Genomic DNA, 23,862 nt, shown 5'->3' on the forward strand with positions numbered 1-23,862 from the left:
GCTTGTCACTGTTGTATACATTTCACCCTCAAGGACTGTGCAAATTCCATCCTCTTTCCAGCAGAGAGGAGATGGACTGGAATCCTCCTGGAGCCCATCAGCACTGTTCCAGGAGGCATCAGAGAATTAGCTAGTGAGGGAACAAGGCATTCCCTTCTTTTTCTTCTTGTCCCTGTCCCAGGGGATGAGCTTTGTGCCTCTCTCTCTACAACATTCTTAGCTCCTGTTGTAAAGCTGATCTAAAAGCAATTCTAGCCACAATAAATTATACTAACTTGCAGGAGGAATGGTGAAAACTTTAAAAATGGCTGAGTTTCAGGGAAGAACTGCATTGCTCAACAGTATGATTCTGTTCCCTGCTTGAAATATATACTTTTATTTTCGTGGGGGTGGAAATGACAGAACAAGCAACTTGCATTATGATAGTTATGAATACTTGGCCTCCTTTTAAGGTGTTTCCAGTATCTTCCATCTGTCCCTAGTGTGTTTCCTCACTCTAGATTCTACTTTGAACGGTTGTTAAACTCCTATTTTATTGACTCATACTAGTACAAAACCAGGAATACGACAGTGCTTTAACTCAGTATAACAAACCCACTTTAAAAACAAAACAAAAATTACTAACCAGCAGAAAGTCTGAGTGTTAAAAATGCCTTTTTCCTTATTAATGTTTTCTTTTAAATTCAGCGTCCAAGCTTTGGTTTCATTGATTTTATGTCTGAGTGAATGTTTTTGTCATCATGGAGGTGGACTACCTGTTCAGATGTTATCAGTTCTGTGAACAACGTTAAACTGGTATTTAATGATAATGTATAGAAATCAATGATGCTGTGACAGACACTTCAGTGTGCTGCAGAACAGAATAAACAAAGGACACAGAACCCTAATTAAAAGTTAAGTCATCGGCATTACCACTGAAAGTAAAATGAAAAGTATAGGCTTGCATTTGTGAAAGCTCAAGGACAGTGGCTGTGGTAGCTAGTTACTATTCCATGAAGCTATCCTAACAGCGTAACCAAGTAATGCTATCAAGTATTGCTGTCTTTTGGAGGAGATATAAAACTGAGGTCTTAACCACTCGTGATCACCAAAATTCCCATCTTACTTTTCTTGAGAGTAAGAGTATTAACTGCAGTGTCCTGGCCAGATTCCATGTTGAGTAATTACATTTCAATCACTTAATTCCCCATGTTTCAGAGTAACAGCCGTGTTAGTCTGTATTCGCAAAAAGAAAAGGAGTACTTGTGGCACCTTAGAGACTAACCAATTTATTTGAGCATAAGCTTTCGTGAGCTACAGCTCACTTCATCGGATGCACACCGTGGAAACTGCAGCAGACTTTATATACACACAGAGAATATGAAACAATACCTCCTCCCACCCCACAGGACAGGACAGTGGGGTGGGAGGAGGTATTGTTTCATATTCTCTGTGTGTATATAAAGTCTGCTGCAGTTTCCACGGTGTGCATCCGATGAAGTGAGCTGTAGCTCACGAAAGCTCATGCTCAAATAAATTGGTTAGTCTCTAAGGTGCCACAAGTACTCCTTTTCTTAATTCCCCATGTAATTTCAGTTGGATATGATACACTTCTTCGGGTCATGTCCTTAAGTGTTCCATAGTGCTGCTTTGAGCTTGCTAAACAGATGCCTAGAGGTGGCTGCACTTCAATGTTGGATGAAGTGTTTTATTGATAGAGAGACATGTCATCCTCTTTGCTGCTAGGCACAGAGAGAATAAAATTCACACAAATTCCAGCCCAATCTGGCTGGTAAGTGGAGAGGAAGAGCTGAACATGCATCACTGCCCTCTAGCTGTAGCTGGAAAACAGCTGCTCCATGGCAAAAGTATGGAATTAACTTGGGGATGCCGGTGGGTGTTAATGCTGATAGTTTTCTCAATAGCCATTATTTGGCATCTTCTGTTGTCCTCAGAGTTGAAGGGTAGTATGTAGGAACATGAGGGGAGCCATTGTCAGTATAGTTCCTGAGTGAGTCATACTGACATGTTTTGGAAGAGGCACACAGGAGATGCCCCTCCTTGCAGATGCCCTGAACTCTGTGGGGTTTCACTGCAACTCATGCAACATCCACATCTGTTGTCGTCTTCTCAAGATTCACTCCTTTCCCAAACTGATAATGAGCCAGGAAGTTCACACGATGGAATAACATAATTTTCCATCCCATTCTGCAGAATAGGATAATTTAGCCCACATTGTGTATATTTGTTTGTATCCTTAGGGATAAAAAGATCTGTACAGATATAAATTAGCTCTTTGTGGTCTGAAAATTAGAACATTAATGAAAAAACTGTTAATGCATTGGAAGGATGAAGGTTGGTTAGTTCATTCACAATCACAGTTTAACATGAGATGATTTTTCATGGATATAATATGTAGATTGTGTGGTTTATATAAAATAGTGAGAGAGCTAAATGAATGAAAGGCATAAGGACATGGGGAGTTTAGTAGTGAACTTATCAAATAAACAAAAACTTTTCAACTCACATGACTGCAGAAAGGAAAAACCAGCCACATAGATAAAATTGCATCTTAATATCATACCATAGAAAATAAAGTCTTATCAAACACACTGCTGAATTATTGAAATTGGACAAAGATAAGGCAAGCTTTCCTGTCTACAGAAAGGAAATATGTCAAGACAGAAAAGAAATTGAATTGCAGACCTTTGTTTCAAGATATAAATGAATTATAGGGAAAAAGACCTGTATTCATAACTTAGTCTTATATTTTGTTTCAGCACAGTGAAAGCAATCATAAGAGCACAGGAAATTTATTATGAAGTCAACAGGGATATCGCTGTGTGTATATATAAACAAAGAAAACCACATTATAGATTGAAATGGGAGTGATGAAAATTTAATCAAAAGAACATGAAAATAACTGTTTAGATACACACAAAGCAACCACCACATCTTTGCCATTTTTACAAATATTGGAGAGTAGAATGATTTACATACAGCTACTACTGCTAGGGATGGTCCTAGTTGACATGAAAACCCTGCTGTTGCAAGGGGCTTTGTGTAGGGGAGCAAGTCCTGTGCACTGCAACTTTCTTGCTCTGCTGGTTCTGATGTACTTGCAGCATCACAGTTTGCTTCTCTAGCATTATTATCCTTGTGACTGCCTGTCCTCTCAGCCCTACTCTAACTGGCCCTGCTACTCCTGTGCCTCTCAGCACAGCTCTGACAGAGATATAGTCTTCACTAGGGGAAAAAAATGAGCTAAAACATGCCAACTAACATGAGGTAAAATCCTGGTAAAAATAAGGTGATGTGTAATTTTAACATGCTTGTAGGTCAAAGTAAAGAATAGAAGCAGAGCCTAGTCCTGCTAATCAGTCCCAGATTAACAAATGTGGACTTGGTGCACTTGCACTGGCTCCCATCTCAGGGGGCCCTTGATCACTGAGGGGAAAAAAGTTGGAATGGTGCTACGGCACATGCACCAAGTCACAGAGCCAATCATGGGGGAGGAAGGGGCAATTTCCATAGTGCACAGGACCCCAACATTCTTTAATCCAACATTGCTGCTAGCACAGGTTAAAATTTACAAGTGCCTTGTCCTCATTGTGATTTTACCTTGTCAATTTCCTTGTGCTAACACGTAGTAAGAACCCACCTTCTTCCTAGTGAGGCTCTTAGGAGCAACTCCCCACTGCCCATCTTTTACAACAAGAGTAGAATCATCCTTTACCTTCTTGTACGTAGTATTGCCAACCTCAGGTGTTGAGTCAGGCACTCCAAAAATTATGAGATTGTCTTAAAAACTGTGAAACTTTTAAGAACTAATAATAAATATGGGGGCATCTTATTTTACATTGTTCCAGTGCTTGTCCCAGTGTGTAGTGCACTTCAGGTTCTGCATGCAACCAGGACTAGAGAATTCTTCCTAGCAGTGTCCATTCAGTGCATGCATGTACCTTGACTCTACTCATGCTCCACACTAAAGGGGGCTGCCAAACTGCTGCTGCTTCAGTTCCTTCTCACCGCTACCTTGGATCCCATCTTATGGCCTTCTGATCAAAAAGTCCACTACACACAGGGAAAGCACATCTCAAAAATTACTACAAGGTGAGTAATCGTTCCTTTTGTAGTATGAAAGTTACTCTCAGGTCATGCTCAGGCTTTTCTCCACAAACATCTAGGCTAGAAACTATTTTTAAAATGAAAACTGAGATTCTCACGTAAACATTTGACTTCAGGAGCTGGGGCTCTATGTAAAATACCAAATAGCACGAGAGTTGCAACAAAATTATGAATTTGGCAAACACTATACTGATAGAGCTCCTACTTCCACCTGGCACTTCCGGGACACAACTTTTGCCTCTTGGAAATCAGTTGGGGTTATTCATATTCTGTGAGGAGGATCTGGGGAGGGAAGAAAGAGAGTTGGGCTCTGGAGCACAAAAGGGATATGAGAGTTATATGGGGGGGCCTCTAAAGTCCTAAGATCAGCACCATGGCTGCACATACAATTGAGTAATGTATCCATTCTCCATCACAAGATCTTTGTAAATATAGGTATATTCTACTGTAATTATGTTTGTTCATTAGCATCTGAGCATTCTTCAGACTATAAAAATTAACACAATCCTGTGTCTTATTACAGCAGTAAATGAATAGAAACTATTGTGCACTGCTGATATAAACCTGTATGCACTTTTTATTTCTTAATTTAGGTCCAAATCTATGTGTCTATAAAAGCATGGGCTATAATAAACTATTATAGAGAAAGTGTTTTATTCCTCTTTTTATACAGTAGTTAAGTAAACTTTTTTATTTCATTTATATTGTACTTGTACAATTTAACAGTTAGCATTTGCACAAAGACTTATGAGGGGAGGCTGAGGGAACTGGGCTTATTTAGTCTGCAGAAAAGAAGAGTGAGTGAGGATTTGATAGTAGCCTTCAACTAACTGAAGGGGGGTACCAAAGAGGATGGAGCTAGGCTGTTTTCAGTGGTGGCAGATGACAGAACAAGGAGCAGTGGTCTCAAGTTGCAGTTGGGGAGGTCTAGTTTGGGTATTAGGAAAAACTGTTTCATTAGGAGGGTGGTGAAGCACTGTAATGGGTTACCTTGGGAGGTGGTGGGATTTCCATCCTTAGAGGTTTTTAAGGCCCAGCTTGACAAAGCCCTGGCTGGGATGATTTAGTTGGGATTGGTCCTGCTTTGAGGAGGGGGTGGGACTAGATGACCTCTTGAGGTCTCTTCCACCCCTAATATTCCATGATTCTATGAAAGGGTGGCTCTAGAATATGAGACACTTGAATACCATAAACCTATAGTCCCAAATTGTGAGAGGCTCTTGCTTGGTCACACACAGATGCGGTGGACTGCAAGTAGCCTCTGATGTGGCTGTGCAAGAGTCTCCCACAGTACAGTCCCTTCGCTCTGGGAAGCCCAGGCTCCTCCCCAGGAACAACTTGCTAAAAATGTAGGTGCAGGGCTTCAGGTGCCCTCCCTGCCTCCATTCTGCATCAGCCCACACAACAGGTAGAGCATCAACTGAAGCAATCTGCTCCATACCAAAGGGGTAGACAGATCACCTTTTGCACTATGTGCGCAGAGCAGCCCTGGAGAGATTGTATAATGTCTCTGCAGTTCTTTCTGGGGGAATGTAGTTTCACATTGCCTCCTACTCAAGATGCATGGCATAAATAGCACAATTTATCTTATATGCAGTAAGGCATTTATAGAGGAAGAGAGAATCAGGAACAAAATGATAGTCAAAAGTAAGTTTTGTAGGAGGGATGAAGCAGGGGAAAAGATTACAAATGTACATGTACATACAGGATTAGAATTTTAAATTTGGTGTACACAATTGCACACATACATTTATTCACCATTTGTGATGTTAAACATGATGTTATATTTATTTTTATTATTTGGGTCATTTGATAAGTACTTAAAATCCTCTTCCTAATATATAGTGAATGCAGTATGTACTACACAGAGCAATGAAGCTGTTTAATTCTATTCTTTGTTTTTTGTTGTTCATTTTTACATGTATAGTACTTTTTTTTTTAAGGAAAACAGTTTGATTGTTCCCAGTCCAGATGATTGACAGGAACACTGTAACATGATAGATAAATCTAAAAGGTATAATTAAACATTATAACCCAAGGAAAATGACTTTTTAGTAGATAAGGTGCTTAACTTTCATTTTTTTAAAAAAATTCATAGGTCTTACTGTACTTTAATACAATACTTGTTCTCTTAAATTCTGTACTGTTTTAAGGCAAAACAACTTTTCTCAATTCCATTCTGCTGAGAACTAGATAGGGAGGTTTTTGTAATCAAAGTATTGAAAAATAGTAGGAGAAAACACTAGTTTTAGTATTGATGTTATTTGGAACAGTGAGTGTCTACTGTACCACGGGCTTGTGTTGTGTCTTCAGATTTCTGTTTAGAATTACAATATAGTTTTTAAAAATGGAGTCTCATTTTGTTATTTACTAATTCAAGTTTCTAGTTAGATTTGACTATTGTGTAAATTAAAGTAATTTAAAAATTTAGGCTTCATAAGTTTTGTGTATTTTTCCACTTTGTTCTTTTTGATCTATGTATTATTTATTTATAAGGTTTGCCTTTTTACCATTATTTTCTTAAAACTTTTTGTGCACAAGGATAGATTCACTGAGATGCTGTATATCACAGGATAGCCCTTGACTGGAATGCTGAATGCTACCCAAACACAATATACATTTTATCCTACTAATGGACACTATAGATTTCATAAAAGTATAAAATTGCCAGCTTAATCACAATGAAACAGAGTAGTTTTTTGGGGTGCATTTATGATGAGGCTATTTTTTATGTTGTTTGCTGAAGATAACAAATTTTGATTTTTAGAATCAGTTTTACACAACTAATTTAGTACTTTGCTCTTATGACACTCCTTTCATCTGATAATCTCAAAGCACTTTACAAACAATAATTAGACCTTAATACTGCCCTGTGAGGTAGGTGATATTCTGCCCATTTTACAGTTGGGGAAAAATGAAGACACAGAGAACTTACGTGACTTCCTGGCATGGCCATATGGACCGTCAGTGGCAGAGTCAAGATACAGGTTCTGAGAGTCAATTAACTTAGATTTTTTCTATAGTGTCCAAGCACTGTACCACATGAGGGTACTACCAAAATACTCATGTATTTTAGTAACCCAGCCCACTTTTACCTGAGAAAATGAGGATTAGCGCTAGTTATTCAAAGAAATTACTCTAAAAGAACTGCTTGGAGTTGCATGCAATGTTGTCTCATTGGTATTCATTTTATGGGTAACTACCATAGTATGAAGGTGAAAACGAACCATGAAGCACAATGGAAGGAGGTGAAAGGAGAAGACTGGGAAAGAAAGGTTTCTGAACTGTGCTGTAGACTCTCTAATATTCATATTTCCAATCTATTCGAAGTAAACAGCTAACACATGATGTGTTTTGTAAACGGATAAACAGCAGGAGATATCTGGTACAGGAGTGCTTTGATTTATCAAGTTAGCAATCCTTTGGAAGTTGCCAGCAATTGTTGCACAGAGGAAGTGTATGTAACCCATTAGCACTAATCCTCCCATGCAACAGTTTCACTGGTTGAAGAAGGTGGTTTTTAGTATTACAAAGTTTAGACAAAACTGGCGGCAGATTATCAATTGTGAAAACCATTCCTAGAGAGTAGTTATCAGTGGTTCACAGTCAAGCTGGAAGGGCATATCAAATGGGGCCCTGCAGGGATCAATTCTGGGTCCAATTCTGTTCAATAGTTGCATAAAATGATTTTGATAATGGCATAGAGAATATGCTCAAAATTTGCAGACGAAAGCTGGGAGGGTTGCAAATGCTTTGGAGGATAGGATTAAAATTCAAAATGATCTGGACAAACTGGAGATATGGTCTGAAGTAAATAGGATGAAATTCAATAAGGACAAATGCAAAGTACTCCACTTAGGAAGGAACAATCAGTTGCACACATACAAAATGGGAAATGACTGCTTAGGAAGGAGAACTCCAGAAAGGGATCTGGGGATCGTAGAGGATCACAAACTAAATATGAGTCAACAGTTCTGGGCGTCAGATTTCAGGAAAGATGCGGACAAATTGGAGAAAGTCCAGAGAAGGGCAACAAAAATTATTAAAGGTCTAGAAAACATTGGCCTATGAGGGATGATCGGAAAAATTGGGCTTGTTTTAGTCTGGAGAAGAGAAGACTGAGACATAACAGTTTTCAAACACACACAAAGTTGTTACAAGGAGGAGGGAGAAAAGTCGTGTCCTCGGATGTTAAGGACAACAATAAGAAGTGATGGGCTTAAATGGCAGCAAATGTCAGTTTAGGTTGGACATTAGGAAAAACTTCCTAACTGTCAAGGTAGTTAAGCACTGGAATAACCTGCTAGGGAGGCAGGTTAGACGAACACCTGTCAGGAATGGTCTAGATCAGTGCTACTCAAAGTGGTGGTCCGTGGACTGATGCCGGTCTGTGTGCACATTGGAAAAAAAAATTGATGGTCCCCCACGTCAGATAGCTTGAGAAGCACTGGTCTAGATAATACGTAGTCCCACCATGAGTGCAGGGGACTGGACTAGATGTCCTCTTGAGGTCCTTTCCAGTCCTCTGATTCTGTGTATACAAGTGGAGAAAGTAAATCTTGACTTATTCGCTGACCTGAATTCAGTGTAACATAATGCACTGTAAGTTTGAAAATCTGTTCCTGCAAGTACCGAGCACTAAAATTCAGGATATAACACTGAAAATTCTACATGATCACATCAGGTCTTTCTTATCTCTAGTATGTGGCAGCTGTTGACTACATCATGCTCTTGTGTCTCAATTTCTGCTATGATAAATCGTTCATTCATAAGCCTTCATTTACAACACTACTTCGGAAATAATGGCATTATTCTTCACTCCTCAACTAAGTCAAATTTTTTATAAGTTAGACTTTGCTGTGGCATCCAAAATGCCTGGCTTCTGACAGCAGGATTACAGTTCTACTGCAAAAGCAATCTAACTCAGATCTAGCTACACATCTTCTGAACATTATCAACAATGCACTGTAAACTGTTACAGCTTCGGTGATTTTTTACAAGAGATTTGTTCTCCATAGAACATGGCACTTGTTTTTCAGTAAACAGGTATTCATATATGTGCAGATATTCATATCTCTTACCATACAATATATATGCAAATACTAAAGAGGTATACATATTGTGTATATTCTCTGTTTAAATTACAATTGCTGTGTCTGCAAATGAAGTGAAGGTTTATTTTATCAGTGCTTGTATTAGTGTATACTACAAGCCATGTGTTCATTAATTTCCATTTACTTCTATTATCAGGCCACTTAGATGAGTTATAAGTTAGATGGGTCTTACGGCAAATGTCTTGTAAGGAACAGTAATTATGTTCCCAGAATGCATTATAAATTACAAATTAGAAGACTTAAGTTTCCCATTTTGTAGTTGCTAGGGTCAAGCTTGATATCTTTATTTAACAGCCCATGAGTTCTCAGGAGTGGAAATGGGCCAAGCTCATTTGGAAAGTTCACCCCTAAACACTATCTGTCTGTCACTTACAATGGTGGGCATTTAAGTACTCACATACCACTAGTATTACTTGGACTGATGACTCTGGGTGATTAGAATGGGAATGAGGAAGAGATAGATGGGACTAATAAACTTCCTTTCCCCTGGGATTTTCTATGACTAGGTGCCAGACAATGTTTTGTCCAGGGTATTGGAAGGAAAGATAATAGAAACAAACACACTTTTATAACATGTTAAAAGCTTTTGAATCACTTCTTAAAAAGTATTTGTTTCTGAAAAGTATTTAGTGGGTTTTTTTTTTAGTTTGGATGGAAGGAAGATGTCTGTGTTTGGGGCAAAATGCTATCTCCCAAAGATTTCAGCTAGCTCTGTGCATGGATGAATATCTGAATGTATGAGTGAAAACGTAAAATAAATCATAAATACTCAGTGCTATCCACAGAAAAGCACAGGGGTTTAATTCATATAGAGCTTTACAGATGCCTTGCTAAATGTTTTGTAGCAGCTCACCATACTTTTAAAATGAAGACATTGTATATACTTATGATTAGTTGAACAGATTTAGTATTCTGTGTGTTTTCTCTTCATTTCCCCCCTGAAATGGTCTGGCTTCTTCTTTTTCAGTGGCTGATCTGAATATTGCAGCAAATACCCTAGTGAATCCCAGAAATGATTTTACAGAAGACTCAGTATTCTTTCACTATGGATTGGGCAGAGATTTTTTTTTTTCTTTTCATACTGTATTTACTACTTGGCTCCAGTGATTTCATGAAGTCAATATTTATCTTTGACATAGAAAAGAAGTAAATAATGTTTACTTTGCTGTTGTGAAAGCTATTTAGGTTGGGCACAGATTATACTGAGCCACTATAGAGTAGCTGCATTGGTGGGAAAGAAATCATATATTCCTGATTTGTTGGTACTAGGGTCATGGAACTCCCAAGTTCAGGTATTAGATACACATAACGATACAAACTCTCTCACACACACACGCACACCTTCCACGATCAAGGAGTTAACATAAGGAAAAAAGAACCCTCATTATTTTAACTATGGCTCTAAAATTCATTCCAACCACAAATACAGTATTGATGACATAACACTATTATACCATGAGTGTGCTGGAGCCGTTGTGGGGCTCTCAGAAGTCCCTTGTTAAAATTCTATCACCAAATTGAAGAGAAGTTGGGGGAGATTTCTTTCCTTTGGAAGTTCACCCTCTCTTTGGATTAATCCCTGCCACAGAGGACTTGGAGCTCACAAAAACACTTCTAAGAGATTTTGGAATGAAACAAATGGCAGTCCACCTATTAAAACCTACCCGTGAAGAACAACCTACTATTAGTACACGCTGCCTCACGGAGGAAATCAATCATGCTATTAAAGAACACTAATGGCCACTAAGTAGTTTCTTCCTCTTTCCTGGTAATAGTAAATAGTAAACAGCCAAAAACTGTTATAACAAACAATATGCAGTAAGTGTTCAGCGTGGAAACAGGTAGGATTATGCTACCTAATACACATTTAATTTGAATAAAACAATCTCTGACCCAGCTTTAGAGAATTAGATGGATAGGATGTAGATAGTGTGCTGGAAGACTTGCTACCATATAGATCTCAATACATCCAGGATTAATTCTGATTCTCTCTTGTGCCACTCCTCAGTCTTTCTGCTCCTTGAGTCTGCCTGCACCAGCCTCCAACATGGTTTTAGAACCCACTTCCAGAGACAGGAGAAAACAAGGGAAAGGAATGAAGAGAAGAGAGAGCATCTGAGACCCCTGTGCAGAGTAGGAAAGAAGATTTGTGTTCCTCAGTCCAAGCAGTGAAACAGCCTCCAGAAGAACTGAAAGAGAAGAGAGAGCAGCTAAGTGCTCTGAAACAGGCCAAGTAAATACCATTTCAAAGGGACAGGCAAAGAGAAAAGTAAATTCCTAAACAAGGGACCTCTGATGTGAAATGGGGCTACAGGTCCAAAACAGTAGCTGTAGCAAAGAGGTCTATATCGCACAGTAGTAGAAAGGAAGAAAATAATCTACACAGGAACAGTGAAAGATTTTTTTTTAAATGCTCTAAAATCATCAAAGCAGTATTTCAAAGGCAATGGAACTAATATTTCCCAGAATTCCTACTTTTGTGGGGTGTCAGCTTTAAGTTTACTGATAAATTAGTTTTATATGGCATCAAGACTTGTCAATAAGAGTGATGAATACCCAGTAAATATCATCTCTAATATGGGAGATGAGGCAGATGACATGCTGATGGCATCAGGCCTAATTCCAGATTAGAAGAATGTCTGTGAAATAGTGAAGAAACTGTTTGGTATATATTTCATGAAAAGACCGGAACAGCCCCCCACAGAGCAAGAAAGGAAAACGTGAAGATGTAAATTTCAATTTCATGAGGCTCAACAAAAAAGCTACTCCCATCTGATTGTTCTCCCTCTCCCACAGAGACACACAAATAAGAAAACCTGGCAGCTCTCAACAAAAAACTCTGAGGACAGGAAACAAAGGGAAAATGACATGTGGAAAATTTAGCAAGACTACCCAACATTCATGGAAAATGTGCCCAGCTTAAGGCGCTAAATGCCAGGAACATCAGAAAAAAGGACTTTATGCAGAGCCTCAAAGTAGGTGGAGGTGATAATCAGTGAAAAAAGAACCAGAAAAACCAAGAAAGATGTCCACAACAGACATGGTTACAGAGCTACCAATGTTTGGTGGTGGTAATGCTGAGAATGAAGTTGTTTCCCCTACCACTACATCCTACTGAGGAGCATCTTAATGAAGATCTAGTAGTGGATTCAGCAGCAAATTTAAGGGATCTGAAAGCTTGAAATGGCCTTGTGCTTGTGGCAAATTAAAGCAAAATTAGCTTCTTGGCTGGATGAGAATTGGAGCTGCACCAGCAAAAATTTTGGTCCCACTCTCAATTTGAAGAAATCAAGATCAGTGGAGACACTGCAGGCCTCCATTGTTTACATAGTCCAAGGGTGTTACAAGAGCTTTTGAACTCCAAATCTTATAATGGATTTGATGATGTAGAAGAGAATACTTTGCAAAGCAACAGCTTCATACATTTGTCTGTTGAAGAACCTTATTAATTTAGACATGCTTAGCTAAACTATAGTAGTCATATGCAACCTCTTCAAAATGACACACTAACTTTAATTTTCATGAAAATGGACTCCTAGATTTTCAGCAGAGATTATACCTTTCTTTTTATTTCTGAGTAATTTAAAAGAACCAGCTATTACATAGAAAACATACAAATTATGTGCCCGGATTGTAAGTATAAAATAGTAGTAATTTTTGTAATTAGGATCTATTTCAGATATTTAGAGATAGGAAGACCAAACATCAGGCAAAAACATAAGTATTATGCCTCAGTCAATCAGCATTTCAGACTTCCTTCCAGAGATTGCCACGTTGATTTGTTTCACTCCCTGCTTTCACCTCATGTGGAATCCTGGCCCTGCTGAAGACAATAGCAATATTCCTATGCCTTTAATGAGGCTGGGATTTCACCCCTCCACTCTTGAGGCTCTTTGGTATACTTCTTATGGAATTGGCTGTAGGAACTAGAATCTCTTGATTTTTTTGCTTTGCAATTCTCCCGCCCATACCAATCACAATACACTCTTATACAACTTGAGATGCCTCAGTCACTGTGTATTTCATACTTTATAAACAAAGCTGCATATTTGCTGAGATGGGATCTGATTCTGATAATGAACCAGTTTTAAAACTAGTGTAACTTCATTGACATCAGGGGAGTTTCTCCTAATTTACACCAGTGAGAGATTAATAGGATCAGGCCCAGGGATGCATGAATGTTTCAAACCTCCTACTGGTTGTCCAGCTTCATAGGAATAACATAACGATAGATTTAAAAGCAAATTATAATTTAGAGTATTAATTATCTTCAAAGAAACGATTGATTATTATGTATAGCAACCTGTTTGTTATCCTATGATCTGTCTAAGATGAAAACAAATCTCATAAATTGTTGGTAAAGACAGCTTTATAAGGAATTATTGTCGATGCCCCGGTTTGTAGTTTTCTATATTAAAGATCTGTTTTCAAATAAATTTTAGTATTTTTCTCTTTAAAAAAATATTGGCTGAAGGCTGTGCTCATAGAATTTACAATACAAGGCCTGAAATTATGCTGCTCAGATTTTTGAACGGAAAAGAACCTTTGTTTCTGTGGAGAGGGCTTTTACTTGACCTTTCTTCCATTGGCAGTGATCAGGTAGTATAGATCAGCTTTAATTTTTTTTAATTGAACCCATGGTGTTGACCCAGCTGTGGTAGAAATAGTTTTCCAGCCTCTCTAGTTCTTTTTATGGTCGTAGGAAAAAGCTTTCCAGCTTCGTCTTTGAACTGTGTTACATTCTGCATCAAATTTGGTCTGTTGGCATGTAGTGTAGTACAGACATGCCTGACGGGCAATATGGGCACAGTATATTATTGCCTTGTATATGTTTATTTTGTCATTTAAATTAAAATATTTGTGCGCCAGGAGCCTTGCATGCATCACTGATGGATAGATTCAGTTGTAATAGAAAATATGTGGGAAATTGTTGACCGTGTGTTGATTCACATCTCAGTATAAATACATTATGAACATAAAAACAATGCTTTTAATTTTTAAAGGGATGTTTTCTGTATCTCAATCTAACTCAGGGACCTTGCTGCAAGGAACTGCCTGGTAGGTGAAAATAATGTTCTGAAAATCAGTGACTTTGGAATGTCTCGTCAAGAGGATGATGGGGTATATTCATCTTCAGGCTTAAAGCAGATTCCTATCAAATGGACTGCTCCAGAGGCACTCAACTATGGTAAGGAGATATTATCCTTAACTTTTTATTGTAGAAAATGTACTATGTAAGATAAGAAGGTATAGAGGAAATACACTGTGGTCTGTACACAAATATATGGTCTTCCTTATGGTCTGTTTAGACTAACAAACATGTAAAACCTTTCAATTTAAATAAATTAACAATTCAGCCCTATTAAGGTTATGTCTTTTACTTCATAATGTAAGATTCCCCTTTCTTCACAAAAAAAACAAGAACATCCAAGGAGAAAAAGTCAAAGTACTTAAATGCTGCTGATTTAACAATTAAAATGCTTGCATAATACTGCTCTGGAGCTAGAACATTACAGTAGACTACCTAGTCATTCATCCAGATGATAATCATTAGCAAAATGAGTAGGCAAGTTCCTCAAAATTATGGTGATGATTGATTTAGCCTTTTATTATGAAAACTAGAGATACTTTTAACACCTGAGAAAACATTACATAAATCCTTGTAGAAGAGGACAGGATGGTAATTGATTATATATATTTTAAAACTTGTAGTTCTTGTAACCTGCAATTTTATGCATCATTCTGCTGTTGTCAGTGAAAATAAATAAAACAGCCCTATTTGTGGGTAGGGGGAAATGGCCCATAACATGATGGGTTATAGCTTGAGAACAAAAATAGAAAAAGCCAGATTGGAGGGAGGGGGAGAGTTAAAGTGAAATTAGAAAGTAAGCTCTAATTAGGAAAAAGGTAGTTAAAAAGCAGCATGTGAGCTGCGGCATTGATGAATGTTGTAGTATATGGGCTAGATCTACAAAGGAATTTAGGTGCATAACTGCTGCTTTAATCACCTAACTACACAATTTAGATCCTCAAAGTCCGTGCTCAGCTGCTGCCTAACCCTGTAAGTGCCTAAGTTTCTGTCCATAAAGTCCTGTAGGCGCCTAAAAATCTGCCCATGAGCATGCGTACCTATGTCCTGGTGGGACCCTCAAACTAGGCTTTCCTCTTCATCTACTGCATATCTGGCTCCCATTTCTGATGTGTGGGCACCCCACTTGGAACTTTTTCACTAATAGTGTCATGCTCGTGTCCTTTATATCCTCATGTTCCCTTCCTGGGGTCATAAAGAGCACAGCAATCCCAACTGCCATTCAGTTCCTTCAGATTTCCATAGGAAAAACAGAAGAACATTTAGTGTCCCTGTCAAGGTTCCTTCCCCACTCTGAACTCAAGGGTACAGATGTGGGGACCTGCATGAAAAAAACCCTAAGCTTATTTTTACCAGCTTAGGTTAAAACTTCCCCAAGGTACAAACTATTTTACCTTTTGCACTTGGACTTCATTGCTGCCACCACCAAGCGTCTAACAAATATATAACCAGGAAAGAGCCCACTTGGAAATGTCTTCCCCCCAAAAATCCTCCCAAACCCTACACCCCCTTTCCTGGGGAAGGCTTGATAAAAAAACCTCATCAATTTGCATAGGTGAACACAGACCCAAACCCTTGGATCTTAAGAACAATGAAAAAGCAATCAGGTTCTTAAAAGAAGAATTTTAATTGAAGAAAAAGTAAAAGAATCACCTCTGTAAAATCAGGATGGTAAATAGCTTACAGGGTAATCAGATTCAAAACATAGAGAATCCCTCTAGGCAAAACCTTAAGTTACAAAAAGACACAGAAACAGGAATATACATTCCATTCAGCACAACTTATTTTATGGGCCATTTAAGCAAAACAAAAGGAGTACTTGTGGCACCTTAGAGACTAAACAATTTATTTGAGCATAAGCTTTCGTGAGCTACAGCTCACTTCATCGGATGCATAAAGTGGAAAATGCAGTGAGGATATTTTTATACACACAGACCATGGAAAAAATGGGTGTTTATCACTACAAAAGGTTTTCTCTCTCCCCACCCCACTCTCCTGCTGGTAATAGCTTATCTAAAGTGATCCCTCTCCTTACAATGTGTAAGATAATCAAGATGGGCCATTTCCAGCACAAATCCAGGGTTTAACAAGAACGTCTGAGGAACAGTGGGGGGCGGGGGTGGTGGAAGGAATAAACAAGGGGAAATAGGTTACTTTTTATAATGACTCAACCACTCCCAGTCTCTATTCAAGCCTAAGTTAATTGTATCTAATTTGCAAATTAAACAAAACAGAATCTAACTCATATCTAGCTAGATTACTTACTAAGTTCTAAGACTCTTTTCTGTTCCTGGCAAAAGCCTCACACAGAGACAGAGAGAACCTTTGTTTCTCCCCGCCTCCAGCTTTGAAAGTATCTTGTCTCCTCATTGGTCATTTTGGTCAGGTGCCAGCACGGTTATCCTATCTTTTTAACCCTTTACAGGTGAAAGGGTTTTTCCTCTGGCCAGGAGGGATTTTAAAGGTGTTTACCCTTCCCTTTATATTTATGACAGTCTCTTTTGTAGTTTCTTGTTAGTTACTGTTACCTCCAGTAAAACACACATGTATGAAGAGAGTTTCAGTTTAACTTTATTTTTCTGTTTGTAGTTTGTATATTGAGATTTTAGTTAGGATATGGCAGAATTGAGATCCCCAGACTTCAAATTATAACCCTGTTGTGGAGGGTGGGGGAACAGGCTGTTCCTCTAATGGACATACATAATTAGTGAGACAAGATGGGTGAGATAATATCTTCTATCTTCTGTTGGTGAGAAACATGCTTTTGTAAGAACGGCCATACTGTGTCAGACAAAGGTCCATCTAGTCTAGTATCCTGTCTTCCAACAGTGGTCAATGCCAGGTGCTTCAGAGGGAATGAACAGAACAGGTAATCATCAAGTGATCCATCCCCTGTCATCCATTCCTAGCTTCTGGCAAACAGGCTAGGGACACCATCCCTCCTCATCCTATCTAATAGCCATTGATGGATCTATCCTCCATGAATTTATGGAGTTCCTTTTTGAACCCTGTTATAGTGTTGGCCTTCACAACATCCTCTGGCAGAGTTCCACAGGTTGACTGTGCGTTGGGTGAAGAAATATTTCCTTTTGTTTGTTTTAAAGCTACTGCCTATTAATTTCATTTGGTGATCCCTAGTTCTTGTGTTATCAGAAGGAATAAATAACACTTACTTACTTTCTCCATACCAATTATAAATCTCTATCCTATCCCCCCGAGTCGTCTCTTTTCCAGGCTGAAAAGTCCCGGTCTTATTGATCTCTCCTCATATGAAGCTCTTTCATACCCCTAATCATTTTTGTTGCCCTTTTCTGAACCTTTTCCAATTCCACTATATCTTTTTTGAGATGGGGCGGCCACATCCGGACACAATATTCAAAATGTGAGCATACCATGGATTTATATAGGGGCAATAGGATATTTTCTGTCTTGTTATCGATCAATAAGACCAGGAATAGAAGAGCTCTGTGTAGCTGGAAAGTTTGTCTCTCTCTCCAACAGAATTTGGTCCAATAAAAGATATTACCTCCTCTCTTTAATATCCTGGGACTGACAGGCTTACAATTACACTTTATGCGTAATTAGTATCTTTATTGCCTGGGTGAAGAGCATATTGTTGCTCAGTGTACAATCTGTAACTCTTTTAAGAAGCGCACATAGAAAGAGAAAAAGTCCAGGTTAAAGCTCTTTCTCTTGGAAAAGACATGAGAACACTCTTGGAGTCTGAGAAGAAAAATGCTCAGGAAAGTTCTTCAATGCTCCAGTCACCAGGGATGTGACTTTGATCTCAAGAGATAAGGAGGCTCTAAAGAGGCTTTGCCTGTGCTTTCAGAGCAGTCAGATATCCCTCCTGTCCGAAAAGTGAGAGACTCTAAATCCATTATTTGGCACCATGCTCTATTTCCATTGCTTGATGGGAGAAAGTCTCCTTTAAAGGACTTGATGAAGTGGGTACCAGAGAAGCCAGTGCTGGAGCTCACATTGACAGAGGACACTGGCAGCAGAGGGTGTGTGGATCAAGGTCTTAAGACTGTTGTTCAGGACTTTCCGGCACTATCCCTCTTGGTACTGGTGTATCAGTTGTGATCTGCCCCAGCACCATCTTTGATGAGAGCATCTCACTTGTTTCCAGCAGTTTCAGTTTCTTTGGAGCCTTCAAAGCAGCTATATGAGACAAGCTACCTCCACTCTCTATGTCTTCTGAAGGGGATTCCACAGCATCAAATGATTCATTTATATTTTCCATGGATATCAGAATAACTCCGGAGCCTGGGTCACCACTGTTACAGGCATTTCTAGTTCTTCACTGTCTAAATCTCATCCTCACAAAGAATGAAGCGTGCCTGTGTTGAAGGTTTCTCTTTATCAACATAACAGGGTTGAGAATAGAAGCGCTATTCAAATTTTTAAATCTCCTGTTGTTGTCCCATCGGTAGAAGGATTCTGTCTTCTGACTCCAGCAGGAACCCTCCTTCTAAAAGAGCCAGTCTGCAGACAAAGAGACAATACAAAGGAAACCTCATAAATTTAAAGATTTAAATCCTAATTACTTTCCATTGTATCCCCTGCATTGATCCCCTGCATTGCCTCATGGTCACAATATCTGCAGCATTCAAGGCAAGTTACCCCCACAGTACATGGGATATACACATAAATCACCTAATTCAGGTTCTCAGGCGTGTTGCATCATTCTCCTCTTCAGATTATGGAAACAGGATCAGCATAATTCTAGTGATGAAGAGATTCCTGGACCTCCACATTGTTGCTGTTCTTCACTTTTGGAGCTTATTTCATCCACTGTGCCTGCAGCAATTGATGATTTTAAAAGCCTTTCAGGAATTATTGAAGCACACGGCAGAAACATTGGCAGTCCCTTTAGAAATGGTATAGGAAAAGGCATAGAAATTATTTGATATTTTACAATCTCAAGGTAGAGTAGCTCTTACTATAAATAAAGGAGTTTTAGAAATGGCAGAAGATCTTTCAGCTACCCCTGCTCAGCTTCAGCAAGTTTAAAAGTTGCTGATTGTAGATATCCAGTACTGTCCAAAGGCTCTGTGTATTTGTATACTTACCCATCTTCATCTTCACTGGTTATTACTGTTGCAAATGAAAAATTGAAACAATTGGGAAAGTCAACTACCAAAGAAAGACGAGACACTTTCAGAAGGAAAACTTATTCTTCAGTTTGACTTCAAGTTAGGGTAGTTAATTGTCAAGTTAAGATAACTAAATATGATTATCTACAATGGGAGAGTGTGTCTGACTTTAAGGACAAACTACCTACAGAAATTAGAAATGAGTTCAGATCAATTTGCCAAGAACGTCTGCTGAGTGCTAACATTTCTTTTCAAGCTGCTCTGGACGCAGCTGATAGTGGTGTCAGTTCAATAGCTACAGCTATTATTATGAGACATATGTCATGATTGTCTGCATGTCTTAACTTAGTTTGCCCTTCCTCCCTCCCTCTGGTTCCCACCTGTGCTTTTTTGACGAGGCATGGATGGCAATCACCACAGATCAATGGGTCATTCAGGTTGTCATTCAATTTCAGTCTCTGTCTCCCACCCATACCCCTTTGCAGTTCCTTTTCAGGAACCATTCTCATGAGAATGCTATACATCAAGAAATAGATGACCTAATCAATCTAGTAGCAATATAACTGGTACATCAAGAATTTGTGGGGCTTCTATGTCATTCCAAAACTAAAAAAGAGGTTGGCATCTGATTCTACCACTCAAGAATCTAAACAAATACATTTGGTGCATCAGGTTTTTGTATGTTACACACACTTCAATTATTCCCACTCTAGATCCCATGGATTTGTTCATTACCCTTGACTTGCAGGACACTTATTTTCACGTGTCAATGCACCCTGCACGGAAGAAGTCTCTTTGATTTGTAGCTTTAGGAAACCATTGTCAATTCCAAGTACTATCCTTTGGAGTTTCTTTGGCTTCGCAGGTGTTCAAGTGCCTGTCTGTAGTAGCAGCTCATCTACACAGACAAGGATTGCATGTTTACCCTTATCTAGACTATTGGCTTGTACGAAGAAAATCATGGGACTATATCAGCAAAGAAGGTGCTTCTGCTGTTTTCATCCCTAGGTTTGAGAATCAAATTGAAAAAATCAAATCTGATTCCATCCCAGTTGATATAATTTATTGGGGATTAACTAGATACAGTAGCAGCAAGTGCATTCCTTCCATCAGACAGATTTCAGACAAGACGGCAACTGATTCTCCACCTTCACAATTGCCCTCAGAAAACAGTAAAGATGTGTCTCAAACTGCTAGGCCATAGGGCATCATGTACTTTTGTGACTTCATTTCCCAGTCTATGATTCAGACTCTTCCAAGCTTAGATCAAGTCAATCTACAAACTGAAAATTTATGACATGTCACAGAGGGTGACTATTCCAAATCAAAATTGAAACTCTTGGAAAAAATGGACTACCGTTTGCTGCTCCAATACAGCTCACAACTCTAATATCAGGTGCATCCAAGAGCAGTTATGGAGCACATATAGATCAGGGTCAGACTCAGCCTGTAGTCTTATAGGATTCCAAGTTACACATGTGTGCTAGAACTGAGATTGGTACAACTAGCTTGGAAGGCATTTCTACCACTGATCAAAGCTTCTTCCTTCCAAATTCTTATGGACAACTCTTGAATAACATGTCTGTAAACCAGTTTTATGTTTAATATTTTAAGTGAAAAATTAAACTATTAAATCTTACAACTGAGCTTTATGTAAACATTTCTCCTGTTACATTTTTTGATAAAGAAAATGTATTGGAAGCTCTCATTCTTTGATTATACTACAGTCCCCATAAGTGAAATTCACTCCTTTGAGAGGGGTTTTTGCATCACTATTAAATGCTGCATAAACCCACACAATAGGATTTAAATAAGTCTTGTGGGCCTTGTAAAGGGGTGAATTTTACATTGTGAGAATAAAAGCTTTCCCTCTGGAAAATCTGTAATATTTGCTGCTAGAGTGAATCCACCACTGGTCAGTATCTATTCTAACGTTTAGCTTGCAGTATTGTTTGTGCTTTATTTGTTCATTCAGATCTGGAAAGTTTGGTCTTTTTATTATTTCAATAAGTGTTTACAGTTAAGTAGATAATAAAATATAAAATCATTGCTACACTAGCTGAAAAAAAGCTGGCAGCCTGGGGAACAGGAATATAACCTTCAACTGACTAACAAGAAATAGTTTTTTAAAAATGAAGTGACCGTGGTTAGGCATGTTAGGGGGCTTATTCCTTCACCCACTTACTTCCCTGGTCCTTCTCGCATGAACAGAGAGCAACAATACCCGAAGTCCAAAGGTGCAAACAATTCGATGTTTATTGGGGTGAACTTCCAGCAAGCATGATTCCAGTTTCCTTCCTTAGTATCCTCCTTCCCAGCTCTGACACCACAGAGCCTTACACGTGTGTCCCTGTTCCCATTCCTACCCTTAGCCAAACATGATTCCAACTTCCTTACTCCCATTCCCTGTTCCCATTTCCCCCTTTAGCAAAACATGATTCCAATTTTCTTACCCCCATTCCCTGTTCCCATCTCCCCCTTTAGCAAAACATGATTCCAATTTTCTTACCCCCATTCCCTGTTCCCATCTCACACACCCACATGCCCACCCCCACCCACACCCAGTCACTTCCTCATTGAGTACAGATTATATAGTAAAACTTGAGTTCTGCTTAGCTATACCTTAACCAATCATTTTCCTGAAATTTAACTAACCAATCCAAACATATTGTAACATGATTATGTAACCAATTATATCCCACCACCTCAATTAGTTTACACCCAGCAAAATTAATTATACAGCAGACAGGAACAATCACAGAACCAGACAGAGATTATACAGACAAACAACAGCAAAGTGGGAACTATAATGACAAAACAATACAGAAGTGAGGATTTCACATCCCAGCTATTGATAAGTGAGTTCTTGCCAGACAGGATGCTATCAAACTAAGTTTCCTTTTACATTTTCTAGGCACTTCCCTTTCTCTGGAGGTGATAGGAATACAATCCTGTCCTGATAGTGCCTAACAGCCCAATAGCACCTTATTTCAATGTGACTAGTTTGGAATGTGAGGATGTGACCGTTCGCTTCCCAGCTTATGGCTGCCTCTGCTGCTTAGCCAAAGGCCTGAGCCTAAGCACAGGCCACAAACTGTCACAGTAAGAGAAGGCCCTTACACTGGCAGACAGTGGTTTTGATTCTTTCTTTTATACCTCTATCACTAGCCAAGTGATAAGAATACACCTAAATTCTTAGAGTATAGGCCTTTGCAGACAGGCCTGAATATCTATATCCTAACAAGGCACAGTAAAAATTACTGCAATGACTCTTTTTTCTGGTAAAACATTGCTAGGGAAAATCAGCGATTGGGTGAGGAAATGATTAACAAGACTTTGTTTCATTGAATTTACAAGATATGAATGAATTATGGCCTGAGGTGCTAAGCAACAACAGGTTTTGCTGGATGCTGTTGCAGTTGTGAACTTAACACCTCTGAATACCAGTCCATCAGTGGATAGGGCAATGACTTGGCTTTTAGCAACATTGGCTTTTGGCAAAAACTCTAGCAATGTTATTCATTTTCATCTATCAAAGTGCTTGCTCCACAGCCCAACTCAGCACAATTCCACCGCATCCCTGAGCTGTAGAGGTGCTTCTGCGGGCCTGGGGGAAGGGAGAGGCATTCCTCGTTGCAAGAGTATGTGAGGAAGTTTCCTCACTTCCTGATTGGGATTTTTCCCCACATTGTTCAAATGCACGTTTACAAAGGTGTGGTTTATCATTTGCCATTCATATGAAAATTCCTGTACGATACTTGTGCTCGTACTAAAAGCTATTACACACGTGTTCTTAAAAAGTAAAATGTGTATATTTGTTTGTGATCTTCCACTATAATTTCTTCAGTTCTTCGAATGCTAATAAATAATCGTGTATATATAAACAGCATGCCTTTTCTCAGCCCAGCTATTATCATACTGAGATAGGTAATTGACTCTGCATAACTTGTGCTTTCTTAAGAAACTAATTACTTTTAACTTGTTTCCACTGAATGACTTTAATGAAAAGTGTTAAATTACTGGATGCCAAACTCTGAAGAGAGTTGATATACAGACAAGAAAACTAATCTTACCCCCAGCAGCACGGTGAATGTCCATAATTGCTATCTTCTAAGCAGGCAAGCTAATTTAACACAGCTGGAAATGAAATTTAGTTTAAGTGCAAACTGAACTTTCTGACGTCAGATGGCCCCAACTGTCATTATCATTTACATGTACTTCATTTAGGCTGGGAAAAAAGAAAGGGGGAAAAAAACATATCCTAGGTTTAAAATGATTAGCTGAATATTTAGCACTCAAACATCAGCAGCATGATACTGGCAAAATGGCAGTGTTGGAAATGGGGCAGAAGATACATAAAGGAGAAATGTTTTATTTTAAAGCTCAGAGATAACTGATGCAAAGATGTGTTAAATGGATTTTCTCGTTCCTGTAGGCCTCTGTAGTAACGTTC

At 38.8% G+C, this 23,862-nt stretch overlaps 1 protein-coding gene and 1 long non-coding RNA gene across 5 annotated transcripts in view; one reads left to right on the forward strand and one right to left on the reverse strand.

Moving 5' to 3' along the window:
• Nucleotides 1-23,862, forward strand: part of FER (FER tyrosine kinase) — a 436,379-nt gene that overhangs the window by 397,539 nt on the left and 14,978 nt on the right. For all 3 annotated transcript variants that reach the window (XM_048849501.2, XM_048849499.2, XM_048849502.2), the window contains one exon: nt 14,255-14,409. In XM_048849501.2, coding sequence (XP_048705458.1) covers nt 14,255-14,409 — 155 coding nt within the window. The remainder of the gene's footprint in view (nt 1-14,254; nt 14,410-23,862) is intronic.
• LOC125636441 (uncharacterized) overlaps nt 15,970-23,862 on the reverse strand; it is a 75,649-nt gene continuing 67,756 nt past the window's right edge. The window contains exons 4-5 of one of the 2 annotated variants that reach the window (XR_007356598.2): nt 18,970-19,113; nt 15,970-18,798 (exon numbers count right to left, since the gene is read on the reverse strand). This is a non-coding gene — a long non-coding RNA (uncharacterized LOC125636441). Of the gene's footprint in view, nt 18,799-18,969; nt 19,184-23,862 lie in introns of both variants that reach the window. The other variant, XR_012668485.1, reaches the window with a different exon arrangement.

This window comes from Caretta caretta, chromosome 5 (assembly GCF_965140235.1).
Source record: "Caretta caretta isolate rCarCar2 chromosome 5, rCarCar1.hap1, whole genome shotgun sequence".
In the NCBI taxonomy this organism is placed as follows: domain Eukaryota; kingdom Metazoa; phylum Chordata; order Testudines; family Cheloniidae; genus Caretta; species Caretta caretta.